Source organism: Perognathus longimembris, chromosome 11 (assembly GCF_023159225.1).
Source record: "Perognathus longimembris pacificus isolate PPM17 chromosome 11, ASM2315922v1, whole genome shotgun sequence".
Classification (NCBI taxonomy): domain Eukaryota; kingdom Metazoa; phylum Chordata; class Mammalia; order Rodentia; family Heteromyidae; genus Perognathus; species Perognathus longimembris.
In genome coordinates, this window is record NC_063171.1 from 26,526,497 (window position 1) to 26,546,235 (window position 19,739).

General features: G+C 35.3%; 1 protein-coding gene across 3 annotated transcripts in view; it reads right to left on the reverse strand.

The window, feature by feature from the left end:
• Rabgap1l (RAB GTPase activating protein 1 like) overlaps positions 1–19,739 on the reverse strand; it is a 526,658-nt gene that overhangs the window by 355,527 nt on the left and 151,392 nt on the right. For all 3 annotated transcript variants that reach the window (XM_048356662.1, XM_048356663.1, XM_048356664.1), the window contains exon 13: positions 18,032–18,182. In XM_048356662.1, coding sequence (XP_048212619.1) covers positions 18,032–18,182 — 151 coding nt within the window. The remainder of the gene's footprint in view (positions 1–18,031; positions 18,183–19,739) is intronic.

Sequence of the window (19,739 nt, forward strand, 5' to 3'; positions counted from 1 at the left end):
ACAAGGCCGAGTTATAGCCCAAACTTACTGTATCTTTCAGTTTCTTCTTTCTAATTCATCCAACTACTTGTCCATTTATAAATCCATTAGCCTTTGTATATGTATTACTATGTATTATTAAAAAGTAATAAAGTTGATACAAGCAACACAGTATTTCTAAGGTTTTCATAGGTAGTTCATAATCAGTTGTGATCGGCAAACTAAGAAAGGCCTAATAGAGATAATAATTAGCGTACATCCAAAGAAGCTTGAGGAGTATATATAATACATAGGTAATACACACATTCTTGTAAAATTAAGTCTCTCCTACATAGTAATCATTCATCCAAACAGGTATGTTAGCCATTTTCCTCTTTTTGATGTAATTAAATAAATAAGATTACAAATGGTTGTTAAATTATTTACTTTGTTTATTCATGACAAATATATTTGTGTGTTTATATTTAAATATTTCACATATTTAAATGTTATCTACAAGGATTATTTCTAAGTAGCATGGTTTGTTATGGGATTTTTTTTAATATAGAAAAATGTCTGAGAATGCGGCTTAGTGGTAGTGTGCTTGCCTAGCAAGCATGAAGACCTGGGTTTGATTCCTCAGTACCACATAAACAGAAAAGGCTGGAAGTGGTGCTATGGCTCAAGTGGTAGAGGGCTAGCCTTGATCACAGAGAGGCTCAGAGACACAGCCCAGATCTGGAGTTCAAGCCCTGGGATTGGGGGGAGGGCGGGTGGGGGGAAAGACACAACATATGGTAAGATAGAAAGTTAAAAGGCTTTGAAGATCAATCAAAATATTCTAATTCCAAATTATCACTCTATGTAAATTTACATGAAAAGAATCCCATTAAATATGAAAATTCCCATTAAATATGAAAATTAAGTCTGTTTTATATTAGCTTTAATGTAAAAATATTATTATTATCCCCTTTACCTGGGGACATACACAGTTATATAAAATATTGCTAGGTGCTGAAATGCAAGTCACCAAATCTACAGTTCCTTTCTATAAAATAGCGAGAGCAGGCAGCTGATGAGCAGTTTCCTTTTTAATTAGAGTCATTTACTGATTAATGAGTCCCAGAACACTTAATGCAAGATTGCACCATACCTCTGGGACTGAACATTGATTCTCCTCAAAGTAACAGTTAAACATCATCTTTTCCCCAAGATTAAGCTGAATCTATTTTCTGCTCAAATCGGAAAAGTCTTTTCATGGATAAACTGTAGTTCAATATCAAAGATAAATCATCAGCCTCAATAAGAGAAGGGAATATGTGTATTACCTAGGAAAATTCCTTCAAATCCTTACTTTAAGGTTTTGATATATTTTATTCAGAAAATATTTAGTTTATAATAGTGTATAATAAAGATCAGTTACTCTTTTGGATTTTTGTTTGGTTTTGCGTGTGTGTGTGTGTGTGTGTGTGTGTGTGTGTGTGTGTGTGTGTGTTGTGTAGGAAGTACATGCTAGTCAAGTGCTTCACCACTGAGCTACTTCCTCAGGCCTCAATTATCCTTCTGAATGAAAGGTGAGATCCATGGTACTGACTGAAATTGGCCTTTTGTAAACATATCCAATTACCCAAGCAAATGCTTGAAAGTTGAAATCCTTCAAAATAAAGATCTACAGACTCTGAAAAGTAAATATGAAATCTGAAGCAACTTAATCAATTAAAAGCTATGAAACAAACTTTAAAGTGTCTAAATACCAAGGAGACAAATAGATAGAAAAATTAAAATAAGCCTTCAATCCAAAACTTCCATTGTACTTATTCACACAAGAACTGAAGATTTAAAATTAAATGAAAATTGTTCCTTTCACATCATTTTTGCAGGTATTAGAATAAAGCTTCATGATGCTGTCTTCAAGAAAATTAGTCATCATTAAAAGATTAAGCAGTTTCATAAACATGTCAGAGGATCAGCTTCTCAAAGGGTAGAAGTGATTGAATTCTTCTGACATCAGTAATAATTAAGCCTCTTAGGGAAGAAAGTATGCCTACCCATAATATTCTAATCCAGGAATAAAAAAGTTGTGAACAACTTTCACCTATCTCCTAACCACACTTATTAGGAATAAAAATATTCTTATGTAAAAACTGACATCAATTGTGTGCTTCATGGAAACATTACTGATAAACTATGAATCTAATAAGTAAAAATTAATGCAGAAAGGGAAAGGAACTAAAGATTTTGACTAAATTATTATTTAGCTGCAACATATTAAATTGACCATACTTAATATAAATCAATCTAATGCATAAAAATAAATGAACAATATATTAAATCAAAACATAATTCTGTAAAATCTAAAAAAAAGTTACTCAGCATCAGATAATACCCTAATATTATATTTACACAGCATCTTTTTGAAGAAATGAGTTTTTCCAAGACCAAACCACCCTTAAGTTGACTTAATGGCCTGAGTGCTTCATTATGTAACTTGATGGAAAAAGGAAATAGCATCTCAAAAATGAATTTGTGATAGCAAAAGGACTATAGACTATCTTTGAGTATGTGACTGCAAGTATATGTTAACAATTACAAATCTACCCTTATAGTAATAAATAAAACAAAGTAAATAAAGTTGGGGAAAAAACTAAATAAATGCAACTTTTCAGTAACTAGTTCTGTCGCTGTGATTCCTAGAAGATACTCATTGAATATGAAGAAAAATTTAGACCTCAGTTACAGGGGATTATCTATAACTCAGAACTTCTATTCAAATCTTTCAGATACAAGGCAATAGCTAATTAATTCTTCTTTCCATGTTTTCTCTTTTTGTCTATTTTTGGAGGGTTTTTTTATCTTTTTTTCTTATTTTTGGCTCTTGGTGTATTGTTTTGTTTTGAATAATGGGGCACTGACCCATACAGTTTAGTCATTCAACACATACTTATTAAGTGCTAATGTCAGACAGTGAGGAAACAAAGTACAACAAAATGGTATTGTTTCTTCACTGTATCAGCTTAAAAATCAATGGAAAACTCAAAAAAAAAAAAGATCAAATTGAGAAAGGCAGAGATAACACAAAATCCTACAAACACAAGAGTACAAATAATGGAAATCATATCTCAGGACAACTGAGAAAGGAAAGCCAGCAACAAAAGGATGAAAAGTAGAACAATAACTAAAACATCATCATGACTGTGACTACACTGGTGTGTGGGTAAAGGAAAGTAGATTTTGATACTTAGCTGAAAACTATCTTCTGGCTAAGTAATAAAAAGTACATGTAAACATGATTTTGAGTGGAAAGATAAATCAAAGTCAAACAAAACTCCTTCAAAAAAGTTATCATACATTTTCCAATAAGTATAAATACACGCAGAAAAATGGTCTAAAGCCAACAAAGATACTATGAAATTGGGACTTATAAGTGTAATCATAGGCTTTTAAATTTTTGGGATTTAAGCAAAATATTATTGTCCTTCTGTCTTTAATTCTATATTTGTAACTTTATATCTCTGTAACAGTACAAATTTTATTCCACAACACAATGATCAATAAACATCAAATCATGGGGGGAAAGCCAGGCTCTGGTGGCTCATACCTGTAATCTTGCTACTCATGACACTGAGATCTGAGATCTAAGAAACATGGAAACTGCAATAAGAGATCTCCCATCCAAGAAAAGCCCAGGTCCAGACGAATTCACAGCAGAATTCTACAAGGCCTTCAAAACACAACTCACAGGGCTGGGAATATGGCCTAGTGGCAAGAGTGCTTGCCCTGTATACATGAAGCCCTGGGTTCGATTCCCCAGCACCACATATATAGAAAACAGCCTGAAGTGGTGCTGTGGCTCAAGTGGCAGAGTGCTAGCCTTGAGCAAAAAGAAGCCAGGGACAGTGCTCAGGCCCTGAGTCCAAGGCCCAGGACTGGCCAAAACACACACACACACACACACACACACACACACACACACACCTCACACCAATATTTTTCAAATTCTTCAATGAAATTGAAAGAGAATGTTCTCTACCAAACACATTCTATGATGCAAGTAAACCCTCATCCCAAAACCAGGCAAGGACTCATCAAGGAAAGAGAACTATAGACCGATTTCCCTGATGAACACTGATGCAAAAATTCTCAACAAAATTCTGGCCATTGACTTCAACAGGTCATCAAAAAATTCATGCACCATGATCAAACTGGATTCATCCCAGGGATGCAAAGTTGGTTCAATATACGCAGGTCATTTATGTAATCAACCACATCAACCAAAGCAAGGTAAAGAATCACATGGTCATATCCCTTGATGCGGAAAAGGCGTTGGATAAAATACAGCACCCATTTATGATAAAAGCCCTGGATGCCAGGGAACATTCCTGAATATAATAAAGGCAGTCTATGACAAACCAACAGCAAGCATAATTCTAAATGGTGAAAAGCTAAAGCCATTCCCTTTAAAATAAGGAGCAAGACAGGGATGTCTGCTCTCTCCCTTCCTCTTCAACATAGTACCAGAATTCCTAGCCAGAGCAATTAAGCAAGAAGAAAATATAAAGGGGATCCAATTAGGAAAAGATGAAGTTAAACTTTCTCTCTTCGAAGATGACATGATCCTATACCTAAAAAACCCCATAGACTCTACTCCCAAGCTACTAGAGTTGATCCAAAACTTTGGCAAAGTAGCAGGATATAAAATAAACCCTCAAAAATCAATGGCTTTTCTATATGCCAATGACCCAAAGACCAAAGCCAAAATCATGAAAGCAACTCCTCTTGCAATAGCCTCAAAAAACATAAAATACATAGGAATAACCTCAACCAAAGAAGTGAAAGACGTCTATGATGAGAACTTTAAAAACATGAAAAATGAAATTAAGGCAGAACTAAGGAAATGGAAAAACCTCCCATGCTCCTGGATTGGGAGGATTAATATTGTCAAAATGGCAATATTGCCAAAGGCTATCTACAAATTCAATGCAATACCCATTAATAACCCAACACCATTTTTTAATGAAATAGAAGAAGCAATCCAGAAATTCATATGGAACAATAAAAGACCCAGAATAGCAAAAACAATCCTAAACAGAAAAAACAGTGCTGGAGGATTTACAATACCAAACTTCAAGCTATATTACAAAGCTACAGTAAGAAAAACAGCTTGGTATTGGCACAGGAACAGGCCTGAAGACCAATGGAACAGAACTGAAGACCCAGAAATGAACCCGTAGAACTATGCCTACTTAATCTTTGATAAAGGAGCTAAAAAAACAGGATGGAAGAAAGATAGCCTCTTCAAAAAATGGTGCTGGCTAACACCTGCAACAAACTAAAAATAGATCCTTATATATCACCCTGCACCAAAATCAATTCCAAATGGATCAAAGACCTCAAAATAAAAACAGATACCCTGAAAACACTACACGAAGGACCAAGTGAAACACTTTGGGCTCCTTGGCACAAGACAAAACTTCCTAAATAAAGGCCCAGAATTGCAACAAATCAAAGAAAGGTTGAACAAATGGGACTGAATCAAACTGCAGAGCTTCTGCAGGGCAAAGGACATAGCTAAACAGAAATATAAACAAAAAGCCCACATATTGGGAAAAGATGTTTACTGGCCATACAACAGACAAAGGCCTCATATTAAAATATATGTAGAACTAAAAAAATTAAATTCCTCCAAAAACCTCAAAGAACCAACAGCCCCCTCAATAAGTGGGCTAACCAATGCCTAACAGATGAAACTGTAATCTCTCTGTACATCAGTTTCATAATAAACATTTGGGAAAAAAAAAGACTTAAAAAGAGATTTCTATGAAGAGGAAATGAGAATGGCCAAGAGACATATGAAAAAGTGCTCTACATAACTGGCCATAAAAGAAATACAAATGAAAACAACATTGAGATTCCACCAATCCAAAGAAAGAATGTCCATTATCAAGAAAACTAACAATAACAAATGTTGGAGGGGATGTGGCCCAAAGGGAACCCTACTTCATTGTTGGTGGGAATGTAAACTTGTTCAGCCATTCTGGAAAGCGGTATGAAGATTCCTCAGAAGGCTAAACATAGAGCTCCCCTACAACCCAGCAGCCCCACTCTTGGGCATCTACCCAAAAGATTACAAACAGGAACACACTAAAGCCACCAGCACAAAAATGTTCATCGCAGCACAATTTGTCATAGCTAAAATATGGAACCAACCCTGATGCCCCTCAGTAGACAAATGGATCAGGAAAATGTGGTACATATACACAATGGAATTTTATGCCCCTATCAGAAAGAATGACATTGCCCCATTCCTAAGGAAATGGAAGACCTTGGAAAAAATTATACTAAGCGAAGTGAGCCAGACCCAAAAAAAAACATGGACTGTATTGTTTCCCTCATAGGGAATAATCAGCACAGGTTTAGACTAGTTACAGCAGAGGATCACAAGAGCCCAATATCTATGCCTTTACGAACACATAGTGAAATGAACACCATGTTATGGAAAGACTGTTATATCACTGTTGCAATTACTTTCAACATGCCATGTGAAACCTCGCAGCTTCTTTTCCTTTTTTTTAAATTAAATTTTATAGACATGGTGTTGTGCAAGGGGGTACAGTTACATAATAAGGCAGTGAGTACATTTCTTGTGATATCTTAAACCCTCGCTTTTCTTTCCCATCCCTAGATCCGGTAGGCATATATACAAGATACGCCATGTGAAACCGCAGCTTCTTTTCTTGATGATCCTCTTGTATCCCCTTCCTGTGGTTGTGCCCACACTACCACTATATCTCATCTGAGTACCCTGGATACTGTATATACTGGTATTAAAACTAGGGAAGTGAAAGATAATATCAAAATTGAGAGACAAGGGATAAAAAGACAAATGACTCCAAAAGCAATACCTGCAAAACCATTTGGTATAAACCAACTGAAGAACTCATGGGGGAGGAAGAAAGGGAGAGAGGGAGGGGGAATGAGGAAGAAGGTAACAAATAGTACAAGAAATGTACCCATGGCCTAACATATGAAATTATAACCCCTCTGTACATCACTTTGGCAATAAATAATTTTTTTTAAAAAAAAAGAACATGTGGTATCCATACATGATGGAATTCAACTCATTCGTTAGAAAGAATGATACTGTGCTGTTTGTAAAGAAGTAGAAAGATCTGGAAAAAATCTTGTGAAGTGAAGTCAGAGAGACAAAGGATTCATGTGTTGCCTTGTATGTGGAAGCCAGATTTAGTTTATAAACTTCTAAGTGAATAAATTGTGTGGTCAACAAATGTATACAAATGTGTTAACTGATATAGGGTATATTCAAGGGCGATCTCAAATAGTATAATTGTTAGAAAGCCAAAATCAAAATTCAGCAAAATGAAATACCAGGAAATAGGTAATCAAAATGGGTGGGATAGAGTCAAGAGGAAAAAAAAGTAGACAACTGGGAGAAAAGGGTGAAAATGCAGGCAAGAATCCAATGTATACTCTTTAAAATTAAGAAAAAGAAAGGAAGGGAAGAAGGGACAGATAATGAAAACAGTGACACTGATCAGAGTATATTGTATTCATAAACTGCTTTGTTAAATGGCAACTCCTTTGTACAACTACTTAAAGATAATAATAAAAAATTTTAAAGAAAAAAACTGAGCTCTCCCAATCACATACATAGTTCTTATACATGTAGATGTCACTATACATAACAGAGAAAATGAAAGACTAAGGTGATGAGGATTGACTAAATTCGATAAAACTTATGTTCTAGGAAAATAATGATAAGCAAAGACTTAATTGTGTAATAGGTTACCACTATCCTTATTCTGTAAGAAATGAAAACTAAAAGGTTCATTTTAAAATGTATTTTTATTCTTATTGTACTAAAAGGTTCATTTTAAAATGTATTTTTATTCTTATTGTAGAGTGATCAAAACAACATTGAGATTCCACCTCACCCCAGTTAGAATAGCCATTATCAAGAAAATTAACAATAACAAATGCTAGCAGGGATGTAAACTGGTTCAACCACTCTAGAAAGCAGTATAGAGGTTCCTTAAAAGACTAAACATAGAGCTATCCTATGACCCAGCAAATCCACTCCTGAGCATTTATCCAAGAGAACATTAAGAAGGCCACACCAAAGCAACCAGTACAATCATGTTCATTGTAGCAGTTTAACAGAGCCAACATATGGATTCAACCTAGATGCCCCTCAGTGGACAAATGGATCAAGGAAATAAGGTGCATATACACAATGGAATTCTACTCATACATCAGAAAGAACAATATTGTACCATTCATAAGGAAATGTACAGAATTGCAAAAATTATATCAAGCAAAGTAAGCCAGAGCCAAAGAAACATAGGTCAAATGATTTCCCTCATTTGTGGTAACTAGAATGTGCCTATAAAACTACAAAAGGTATATTTTCCCATGGTTTAACCATTTATGTCATTGTAACTGATTTTGGTACCCTGGATATTGTATATACATGTATTGGAACTAGGGAAGGGAAGAGGAATATCAAAATCAAGAGACAAAGGATAAAAGGACAAAAAAATGCAAAAGCAATACTTACAAAACTATACAGTATAAAGCAACTGTACAACTCATGGGGGGAGGGAAATGGGGAGGGCAGAAAGCAGGGGAAAAATGAGGAAGGAGGTAAAAGTTGGATAAAAAATGTACTCACGGGGGCTGGGAATATGGCCTAGTAGTAAAGTGCTCGCCTCATATACATGAAACCCTGGGTTCAATTCCTCAGCACCACATATATGGAAAAAGTCAGAAGTGGTGCTATGGCTCAAGGGACAGTACTCAGGTCCTGAGTTCAAGCCCCAGGACTGGCAAAAAACAAAATAAAACAAAAAATGTACTCACTGCCTTACGTATTGAACTGTAACCCCTCTGTACATCAATTTTAACAATAAAAAAATGAATAATTTTTAAAGGCACATTTTCTTATAATATCTCTATCACTACTTTTCAAAAATAATTCTAGAATCTACACTTTAAGATGTTAAGAAGATAACTTAAATTCTCTTTATTCTTCTTATCCATCTCATTCACTCAAATCATTCATACATTCATTTTTGGCTAGTAAATTCTACAGAACTATAAATTTTCTCATAATTATTATTAGTTTTCAGTAAGCCATCAGTACAAAATTCTGTTGTTTTTGTAAGTACAAATCGTACAGACTCAACTGGAATAACCTCATTTTATCAAAAAGCTCACTTCCTACAACTAGACAAGGTAATGACAGAGAACAGAATAACTGTGTAATTAAGCAATGCTCTGACTCTCAATGAAATCTAGTGTTACTTGACTAACAAATGGCATAGAATATTTTAGGTAAATCACATTAAAAAAGCATGCATTTCCTGGTCAGATAGGTTTCCATTAGTGAAAATTTATCAAATAAAAAACTACATAAGTGATATACTATGGGGGCTGGGAATATGGCCTAGTGGCAAGAGTGCTTGCCTCCTATACATGAAGCCCTGGGTTCAATTTCCCAGCACCACATATACAGAAAATGGCCAGAAGTGGCGCTGTGGCTCAAGTGGCAGAGTGCTAGCCTTGAGCAAAAAGAAGCCAGGGACAGTGCTCAGGCCTTGAGTCCAAGCCCCAGGACAGGCAAAAAAAAGTGATATACTATGATTTGATATTTTAACCCAAAGTTCACCAAATGTCATTCCATTTTAACAAAAACACCTAATTTAAACATTTCATCTGGAGAATTTACAGGATTATAATTATAGTACATTCTACTAAAATAGTTTTTTCTTTAGCTAGATGTTTTATTAAAAGCCATCTGCTACAATAATGCACTGAAGAACAGAGACGACAAGCTTTACTCTGAGTAACATCAATAATCTGACAGGAATAAACACGGTGAGGCTTAATGTGTCCATGTAATGCTCAAAAAAGCAGAGAACTGTAAGATCTAAACAGAGGCTACTCTCGTTTCTTATTTATCATTATAAAAAGGATTTTTGGCAGCAAATACCAAAGTAATAGCTCAAACTATTAACCATTTTGCTCTGTGATATCGGCTTACGCAAAAGTTCTCTGTACTTCATAAAACTCAGTCACTTACAAATTTATACTTTTTAATTAGTAAATAACTGCAACCCATTACTTTGACAATAAAAAGTATTACCAAAAAAAAACAAAACTTCCTACATACTCTTATAAATTGGTAGGTCACAAAGAAACATAAACTCTATGGTTTCTCTCACTGGTAATAAGTATATGTCTAGGATAGTCCTTGTAAATGGTCACAATAGCTTAATAGCTATATGTATACATGATCACATAAGATGAAGCTAAGCAAAACAAACTCCAAGTTATGGAAACAACTGATTTATCATTGTTATTTCTAATGTACTATATGAAATTATGTCTTTTTTCTTTTGTTTATCTTCCCTATGGTTTAGCCCATTTTTGGTACTGGAGTAGTGTGTGTGTGTGTGTGTGTGTGTGTGTGTGTGTGTGTGTGTGTGTGTGTGTGTGTGTGTGAATTAGGGAAGGGAAGAGGAACATCAAAATGAGGAAAGCAAGGGTAAAAGGCAAACCAATGCAACAGTAATACTTACAAGTCACAATCTAGTAAACCAACTGTACAACCTGGAGGGTGGAGGAGAATTGGGGAGGCTAAAAGGTGGGAGAAAATGAGGGAGGAGGTAACAAGTTTGACAAGAAATGTGCTCACTACTATACATATGTAACTGTAACCCCTCTGTATATCACCTTGATAATAAAAATTAAAATAAAAAATAAATTTAAAAATGGTGGGTCAATCTTTGAAAAAATAATGTTTAGTTGATTTTTAAATTTAATGCTCAAAATTTAAAGTTTAAAAAAATTAATGCTCATTACCAACCTAGCACAGTAACTAAGAAACAATATGTATTCAAACATTTTAGACACTAGTGCTATTAGTTAGAATAATACTGTATCATCCTAAGATGACCAATGGAGCATTATCTTACTATATCATTCTGATATGACATTTTCTGAGAGTTTTCATTATATATATTTGTTCCAACTGAAAGAAACTGGAAAAGTTCTTTCTATTTAAAAAGAAGCTGAGCACTGATCCACAAGTAGTGGCTATAGCTTGTCAATTTGGGTGGAAGTGGAGAAGAAAAAAAAAAAAAGACTCATTTTACCCTATATCTTTCCCTTGTTAAAAGAGGCTAAGTCACTAAATTAGAGCAGAGTTATTATGTAAGCCACTTCTTTTACTTCACCTCTTGATATACTGATAGCTGCACACAGCATATCTCTATAAACTATATCTAATCTGCTAGCCACAGGTTCATTATCTACTGAAAAACTTTAGAACATAATTTGTGACTTTAGGTTTTTTGGTTGTTGTTGTTGTTGTTGTTTTTGAGGGGGGGGCGGGGTAGTCCTGGGGCTTGGACTCAGGGCTTGAGCACTGTCCCTGGTTTCCTTTTACTCAAGGTTAGCACTCTACCACTTGAGCCACAGCGCTACTTCTGACCTGTTTGTGTGATACTGAGGAATCAAACCCAGGACTTTATGCATATTGGGCAAGCACTCTGCTGCTAAGCCACATTCCCAGCCCCTGACTTTAGGTTTTAATCTAGCATACTCCTACTACAGAATTAAATGATTTTGCATAGAATATAAGTCTTAAGTAAGTTCTCAATAAATACATTATATCCCTTCGTTTCTATGCAAACCAAGGTAGAGTTTCTATAAAGCAACTCTGTTCAAGCTGAACCATTTCATTAACTGAACTTGAAATCTTGCCATTCCCTTAGTAAGAAAAGTCAACTGGCCCAAAAGAAACGACTAACTGCTGCTTGGCCATGACTGTTAAGTGCCAAATAATCAGGCACCTCTTACTGAAAATCCTCTGGATGTCCATATTCTTCCCACTGAGAGGTGGTAAATTCAGATGTGTTTGCTACCAGAGGATATAAATACACTCTTGGCTATAAGCACTTGCTGTCTTATTTCTACTCCCAAGTGAGAAAAGAAGAAAGTCGTTTTTAGAAATAATGACAAAATAGAAATAATGACATTATTCATCTTATTATTTTTGGCTATAATGCAAGGAAGACAATGAAATTTAATATAGCATCACAGTTCCTGTCACAGAAATGTTAGGACTAGAATGTTTGAATAAAAGTGCATACCCAAGTGGCACAGTCTAAGCAAATGGAAGGTCCTAAGTTCAAACCTTAGTGCCTCAAAAATAGACTGAAGGTAGGTAGGTAGGCTGAGTACAAGATTGTATATGTTTTGAATAAGTTATTTCATAACAGATTTCAACTACTGCCCTCAGTAAAAGGTAAATTAAGGAAAGAAAAGTAGCTATGTACTCAATATCCTTTCTTTCTTCTTTATTTAAAATAAAAACACTAGATTTGGGGGTAAGGGAGAATGTCATATAAAAAATACTTCCTTTATTTCCACAGAGACAGTAGGTACATAACAGAATTCTGATCAAAGAGATATATAGTTGGTGCTGCTACTGGGTGTTTAAAGGAAAGTTCTTTAAAATAGAGACAGGCTCAGTTCAGATATATCCAAGACATGTCTGCTTTTTTTGTCCAGGCTCATGGGAGGTAATTTCAAATCTTTTTAATTTCCTGGATAGTAAAAATTTCTTTGTTATTCATGGTGGACCTCTTCACACCAGCCACATATATTACATGACTGGGTTCAGACATATCCAAGACCTGTCTGATTTGCCCAGGCTCATGGAGGTAACTTCTAAATCTTTTTTAAATTCCTGGGTAATACAAGTCTTTGTTATTCATAGTAGGCTACTCCAAACCAACTACTTCTGATACTACATGCTAATAACGTGATTTGTAGTGGGTTCTCTACATAGATTATTGCCCTAATAAGTAAACTCAGAATAAGAGATGGTCAAGACACAAAGATAAACCATGTGATTAAGGGGATGGGGCTTTGATATATATGAATCAGTCCAATCCCAAGAAAGAAAAAAAAAAAGTCCAGAGATTTGAGTCCTACCAGGTGTATAATGATACATCAATAATGACTATACAACTAAAACTCTGGATGTTGAGGTGTAGTGGGTTCCCGGATTAATAATACTCCCCATGAGTGTATTGTTATACATTGTTATGAGGAGGGTGACATGTCTCTAAGGATGACAGACAGACACATTACATTGGAACTCCCTTGGGACCTTATTTTGCCCTATGCTTCTACAAAACAAAACTGTAATCATGAGTAGATACTTTGCTGAGTTCTATGAGTCATCCCAGCAAGCTATTAAAGTTGGGGGTGGGTGCATGTATGGAATCGTCAAATATGTAGCAGGTTGGTCTGAAATCAGAATGACTCTAAAGAACTCAAACTTGTGAGAAGTGGTACAAGTCCTGACAGTCTGTACTGTACCTTCAGCCTCAAGTTTGACTAATTTATATAAGTTCTGTTCTTTCCATTTTTCTTTTCCAAATGTAATGCTCAATATAGAACAATACCTTATTGCAAGGTGAAAAACATATACCAGCTTTGTCTGACAGTTTACTCAGGAAAATAGAACATGCAACAAGTATTCCAATAAGAATTTCATGCAAGGCCTGTGGTACTTAAGCACTTGAAATGCTGAAAGAGCAAAAGACTGGAAATACTAGTTTTTAGGCTTTCCATAACAGGTATATAGCAGAGAACCAAGAGGCTAATGTTGCCACTCAAGATAAAACTGCAGAATAAAGGCAACTGATTGAGAATAAAATGCCCAGAAAAAGATGCAAAACTTTAGAATCTGAAATCATTTCATAAAAAAACAACCCATGTATTTTGCCCATATCCAATCACTGACAGAAAGTAACTCCAGCCAGCACTCCAGAAGGAAGTTCTGAGTTAGAATCTTTAGCCTCAAACTATCGTCCATATAATTTATTCAATGGAAAAAACTATTTTGCTATTCTATGTCTTCTTGACCTAAACGTTTCCTGAAATTTGTGCACTCAAAACTACCATGTTATCTGGCATAAATGGTAAGCATCACATTTACGAACATACATTGCACCATCAGGAGTTCACACATAATATTGAAGAGTATTCTTTATACCTTTCTCAAAGTTTGAAATCTTAAAAGTATCAACCAACAAACTTCTCAGTAGAAGAATGTGAGCAGCCATCAAAAGTACACTATTATTGATATGAAAAAGTGATCTAATATCCAGTTATTATATCTGGACACATTTAACCAGACATCCTATTAATAATAAGCATAAATATTTAATACATGTAAATATTTAATACATTAAATATTTAATACATGTAATATGTGTAGATATATGTTTTACATATATATGTATTTTATTATGCACCGTAGCTACTTTATTAAAATATTAAAAAACACCTTATAAAGCTAAGACGATCAGATGCAATATAAAGAAATAAAATTAAGAAAACTCAGCTTCAAAACACAGTATAATTATTCAATACTGAGCATGGATCTCTTATTTCGTATAATTTTTCTAATTAGATAAATGTCACATAACATAAAATTCACTTAAAAGTTTACAATTCATTGGAATTATTATGTTCACAGTGTCATATAACCATCACTACTATCTAATTCCAGAACATTTCCATCATGCCCAAAATAAATGCCACACTGATGAGCAGTGACTCCCTTTTCCCTATTGCTAGGCAATTATTAGTGAACTTCTTGTCTCTATAGAGTTGGCCTCCCTATTTTTCTATGCAATTCTATATAAGTGAAATCATAAAATATTTGTCATTACTTTGTGTACCAGTTCATAAAATAGCATTCTGAAAACTTTCTAAATCAGTTTTTAACTCATAATTTTTGGACACAAGTAAATGTACATTTTTTAATTCTACCTATCAGTATGTTATCAAAATTGGAAGAGAAGTGTCTCCGACTTCCAAAAGACATTTTTTTTAATTTATTTATTTTTTTATTAATTGAACATAAATTTTTTTACAAGGTGTTGTGCAAAGAGGGTGCAGTTACATAGTAGGGCAGTGTGTACATTTCTTGTGATATCTTACGACCTGTTTTTCCATCCCTTGTCTAGGTCAGGTAGACACATATGCAATATACAATGTATCAAGAACATATACAGTGTTCACAGACTTGGTCTCTACTGTCTCTCCGTCTCCCTTTGTTAACAGTCATATATCAGGGAGATCATGCCCCTTTGTTTTCTGTGTTCTAGGCTTGTCTCACTCAACATTATTTGTTCGAGTTCTGACCATTTCCCTGCGAATAACAATATTTCACCATTCCTAATCGCTATGTAGTATTCCATTGTGTATAAGTACCATATTTTTTGGATCCATTCGTCTGTGGAGGGGCATCTGGGTTGTTTCCATATTTTGGCTATTGTGAATTGTGCCGCGATAAACATGGAAGTACAAATGTCTTTTTGATATCTTGGGTTTTGCTGTTTAGGATAGATGCCTAGGAGTGGTATGGCTGGGTCATAGGGTAGGTCTATATTGAGCTTTTTGAGAAACCTCCATACTGTTCTCCAAAGTGGTTGTACTAATTTGCACTCCCACCAACAATGGAGAAGGGTTCCTCTTTCCCCACAGCCCCTCCAGCATTTGTTGTTTCCTGAGTTCAGAGTATAGGCCATTCTAACTGGGGTGAGGTGGTATCTCAGGGTTGTTTTTATTTGCATTTCCTTTACTAGCAGGGATGTTGAGCATTTCCTCATGTGTTTCTTTGCCATTTTTATATCTTCTCTTGTGAAGTCTCTCTTTAGCTCTTTTGCCCATTTCCTAATAGGTTTATTGGGCTTGGAGGGGCTTAGTTTTTGAGTTCTCTGTAGATGACCGATATCAAGGCCTTTGTCTGTTGCTGTGCTGGTAAATATCCTTTCCCATATCGTTGGCTGTCTTTCTATTTTGGTGGCTATGACCTTAGCTGTGCAGAAACTTTTTAATTTGTAGTAGTCCCATTTGTCGAGTCTTTCCCCTATTTGTTGTGCCCCTGGGACTCTATTCAGGAAGTTCCTTCCTGTGCCTATAAGTTCTAGTGTCTTTCCTACTCTGTCCTTCAGTAGTTTCAAGGATTCAGGTCTAACAGACATTTTTTTGAGGGAGTTGTAGTAGGTATTAAACCTATGGCCTCACATGTTCTACCAATGAACTACATCCCAGTTTCTCTAGATATTCTTAAAACTAAACTAGAACTTCTCATTTTTATACTAGGACTCAGGACCTCATACTTGCTAGACAGGACCTCTACTACTCACCTATGTCTCCAGCCCTGCTTCTCATTGATTATTTCTGAATGTGGATCTCAGTTCCGCCCAACCACATTCCTAATGCACAATTTTAGGATTCTCATTATTACTGGAATGATAGAAGCATCCCACTCTTCAATTTCTCTCCTCTGAGATGGAGTCTTCTGGACTTTTCTACCAGAGCCAGCCTAGAAACCAGGATCTTCAAAATCTTAGCCTCTCCCATAGCTTAGGATAACAGGTACACACCACAAGCTATGAATTGAAAAAAGAGTCTTATAAACTTTTCTGCTTAGGCTGGCCTTGAACCACAATCTGCCTCATTCTTGGCCTCCTGAAATTCCAAATCAATTCCAATTTCCCTTTAATTTTCCGTACAAGTTTTAAATATATTTGAAATTTCTTATTTAAGATTAGGTACAAACATATGAGTTTCATGGTAAAGCACTCATGTAATTTTCTTCTTTTTAAAGACTAGAGCCTTATCTTTATAAATAACAGAGCTTTATTTGGCACACGGTTCTGGAGTCTGAGAAGTCCAAGTCCATACCAACACAGAACCAGCTTGACTGTCAGCAAGGTGCCAGGAAAGAGGAAGAAGCACAGCAAAATGAACTAAGACTAAATGTGTACTGGCTGCAACCAGAGCAGGGATCAGTATGGCCTGGAGAGGGTATGGAAGCTGGAAAATGAGGACCTTGAAGGCCAGGACAAAGTCAAGACAGCCCAGTCTTCCTGCCCAAAAAAAGAAAAGAGTTCACTCCACAATGGAGAATCTTTCAGAAGCAGTTTTCCAGATGTTGAGCTCTCTCAAATAAGAGGTCTGAGTAAGAAGCCTGATAAGGGATTAGAGAATAGGAAGTTTGTGTGTTTGTAGAAAACTGAAATGCCCAGGGAGCCAAGGACCAGACAATCAAAATGATCAGAGTATAAATCTGCCTTTCATCTTTTCTACCTCTCTGCTTTGATATTTAATTTTCCTTTAATGTCTTAGTAAAGTTCCTTTTGAAAATTTAAAAAAAAAAAAAGGAAGAAATCAGCAGGTAAAATCTAAAAGAGATAGCTAACCATCTATTTGGACATAAGCAAAGGAATTTACACTGGAATTGAGGTCGAAAGAATAGGACCGGGCCAAATATCCACATAACTTAAATGTAAAAGAACAGAAGACTTATTTCATTTAAAAATTATGTAGAATAACTGTACAATTCTAAATAGAAGTCTTAAATGAAAAGCTTCATTAAAAGTTAGAAAACACTTGTATTATAATATAAATACAGTTGTCCCACAGTACTTGTAGGGGATTGGTTCCAGAACACCTTCCAGGATACTAAAATCCATATATAAAATAGCAGTTTTTATGCATCCTCCTATGTACTTTAAAATATCTCTAGATTACTTATAATCCCTAATCAAATATGAATTGTGTATAAATAGCTGTTATACTATATTATGTAGGGAATAATGCTAAGAAAATGAATATACATGTTCGTTATAAGCACAACTTTTTCTATGTAAATAATCTGCAGTTCTTTGAATCCACTGATTTAAAAACAACTCAGGACACATAAGAATACTGTGTGTTGTAATTTGGTAAATAAAAATTATAAAGTCATTGAAATTAAAAAAATAAAACAGAGGCACCACGTGTTCACTTTCAACTAGGCACCATTTATCATTATCCAACAAGTGTTTGGAACAACATTTGCGTAAGTATTGACTATATAACAACAATGTATTTTAAAGATATTCAAGACATTTGCAATTTATAGGAGCTTTAAAAGCAAGAATTTATTAGTCCATGAAAAAAAATATAAAAATGTTCCTACCTTTGTGATAAGAATTCGGTATATATCCAGCATTCCCTGGTTGTCATGACAGCCTGCTAATAACTGCCATACTTCTGCCCTCAGTGCTTCGGGAACACCACTCTTCACCAAACTGGATAACCCTTTTGGTCGGGCACTAAGGTTATTGTGCCTGAAGAAAGAAGAAAACAAACTGTGCACATTTTCTTTTGCCACTCCTGAATTGCTATTACTATAGAAAGCATATTTATTCACTTATATAAATGTATAAGCCTGGATCAGGATAAGAATGATGAGGGGGATGAAGCAATAATAGTGCTTTAATGTCAACAATGTCTTGACTTTTTTCTGTATACCATCTTCTTTATTGGTGAGCCACATTATTCCATCTTCAGGAAAATATTTTTCATCTCATTTACTTTTTAAAATCATCCTATGAACTTATTCATAACCATGAATTATAACTGATTGAATTATAAAATTCAAGCCGACATTTCAAGGCATAAATAGAGCCATTTGAATCCCTGAATTGAATAGGAAGTAAGAATGAAGGCCAACTTGGCTAGTAAGGTGTCAGTGAGGATAGTTCAGGAAGCAGTTTTGGAAGCACATCACCGATCAGACCTTGAGTGTATCTGGTTCTTTATGGTCAGAATAAGTTGGGCCAAGTGGAAAAAGCAGGCTCCACAGTGCAGAAGGCACAGAGTATAGATACTTCTGTTTCCTGTCCAACTTACCTCCTGACTCAAAGCTCACCTGGGAAGCCCCACAATTGATTGCCTAATTTGGAATTCTTTTTTTTTTTTAGTTTTTATTATAAAACTGATGTACAGAGAGGTTACAGTTTCCATACATTAGGCATTGGATACATTTCTTGTACTGTTTGTTACCTTGCCCCTCATACCCCCCTCCCCCTTTCCCCCCCTGAGGTGTTCAGTTCACTTACACCAAACAGTTTTGCAAGTATTGCTTTTGTTGTTGTTTCTCTTATTTTAACCCTTGTCTCTCAATTTTGGTATTCCCTTTCAATTTCCTAATTCTAATACCAGTATACATGGTTTCCAATATACTCAGATAAGATTACAGAGATAGTGTAGATACAATCACAAGAAGGAGATACAAGAACATCATCAATAGTAGATACTACAGATACACATGGGATGTTGAAAGTAGTTACAACTGTGATATAACAATCATTTCCATAAAATGGAGTTCATTTCACTTAGCATCATCTTATATGATCATAAGGGTATAGCTATTGGGCTCTTGTGATCCTCTGCTGTGACTTGCCTAAACCTGTGCTAATTATTCCCAATAAGGGAGACCATAGAGTCCATGTTTCTTTGGGTCTGGCTCACTTCACTTAGTATAATTTTTTCCAAGTCCTTCCATTTCCTTACAATGGGGCAATGTCATTCTTTCTGATAGAGGCATAAAATTCCATTGTTTATATGTACCACATTTTCCTGATCCATTCGTCTACAGAGGGGCATCTGGGTTGGTTCCAGATTCTCGCTATGACAAATTGCGCTGCAATGAACATTGTTGTGCTGGTGGCTTTACTAATTTGGAATTCTTTGTTTCACCATAAACCTAAATATGAAGGGTGTTCCTGATTTACCTAAGATGAATTTCTTTTCGATAAAAAGTTATTATTTTCTTTTTAGATTTGTCTTGCTAACTTATTTTGACTTCAAATACTCCCTAACAGAAAGACCTAATATTCTTA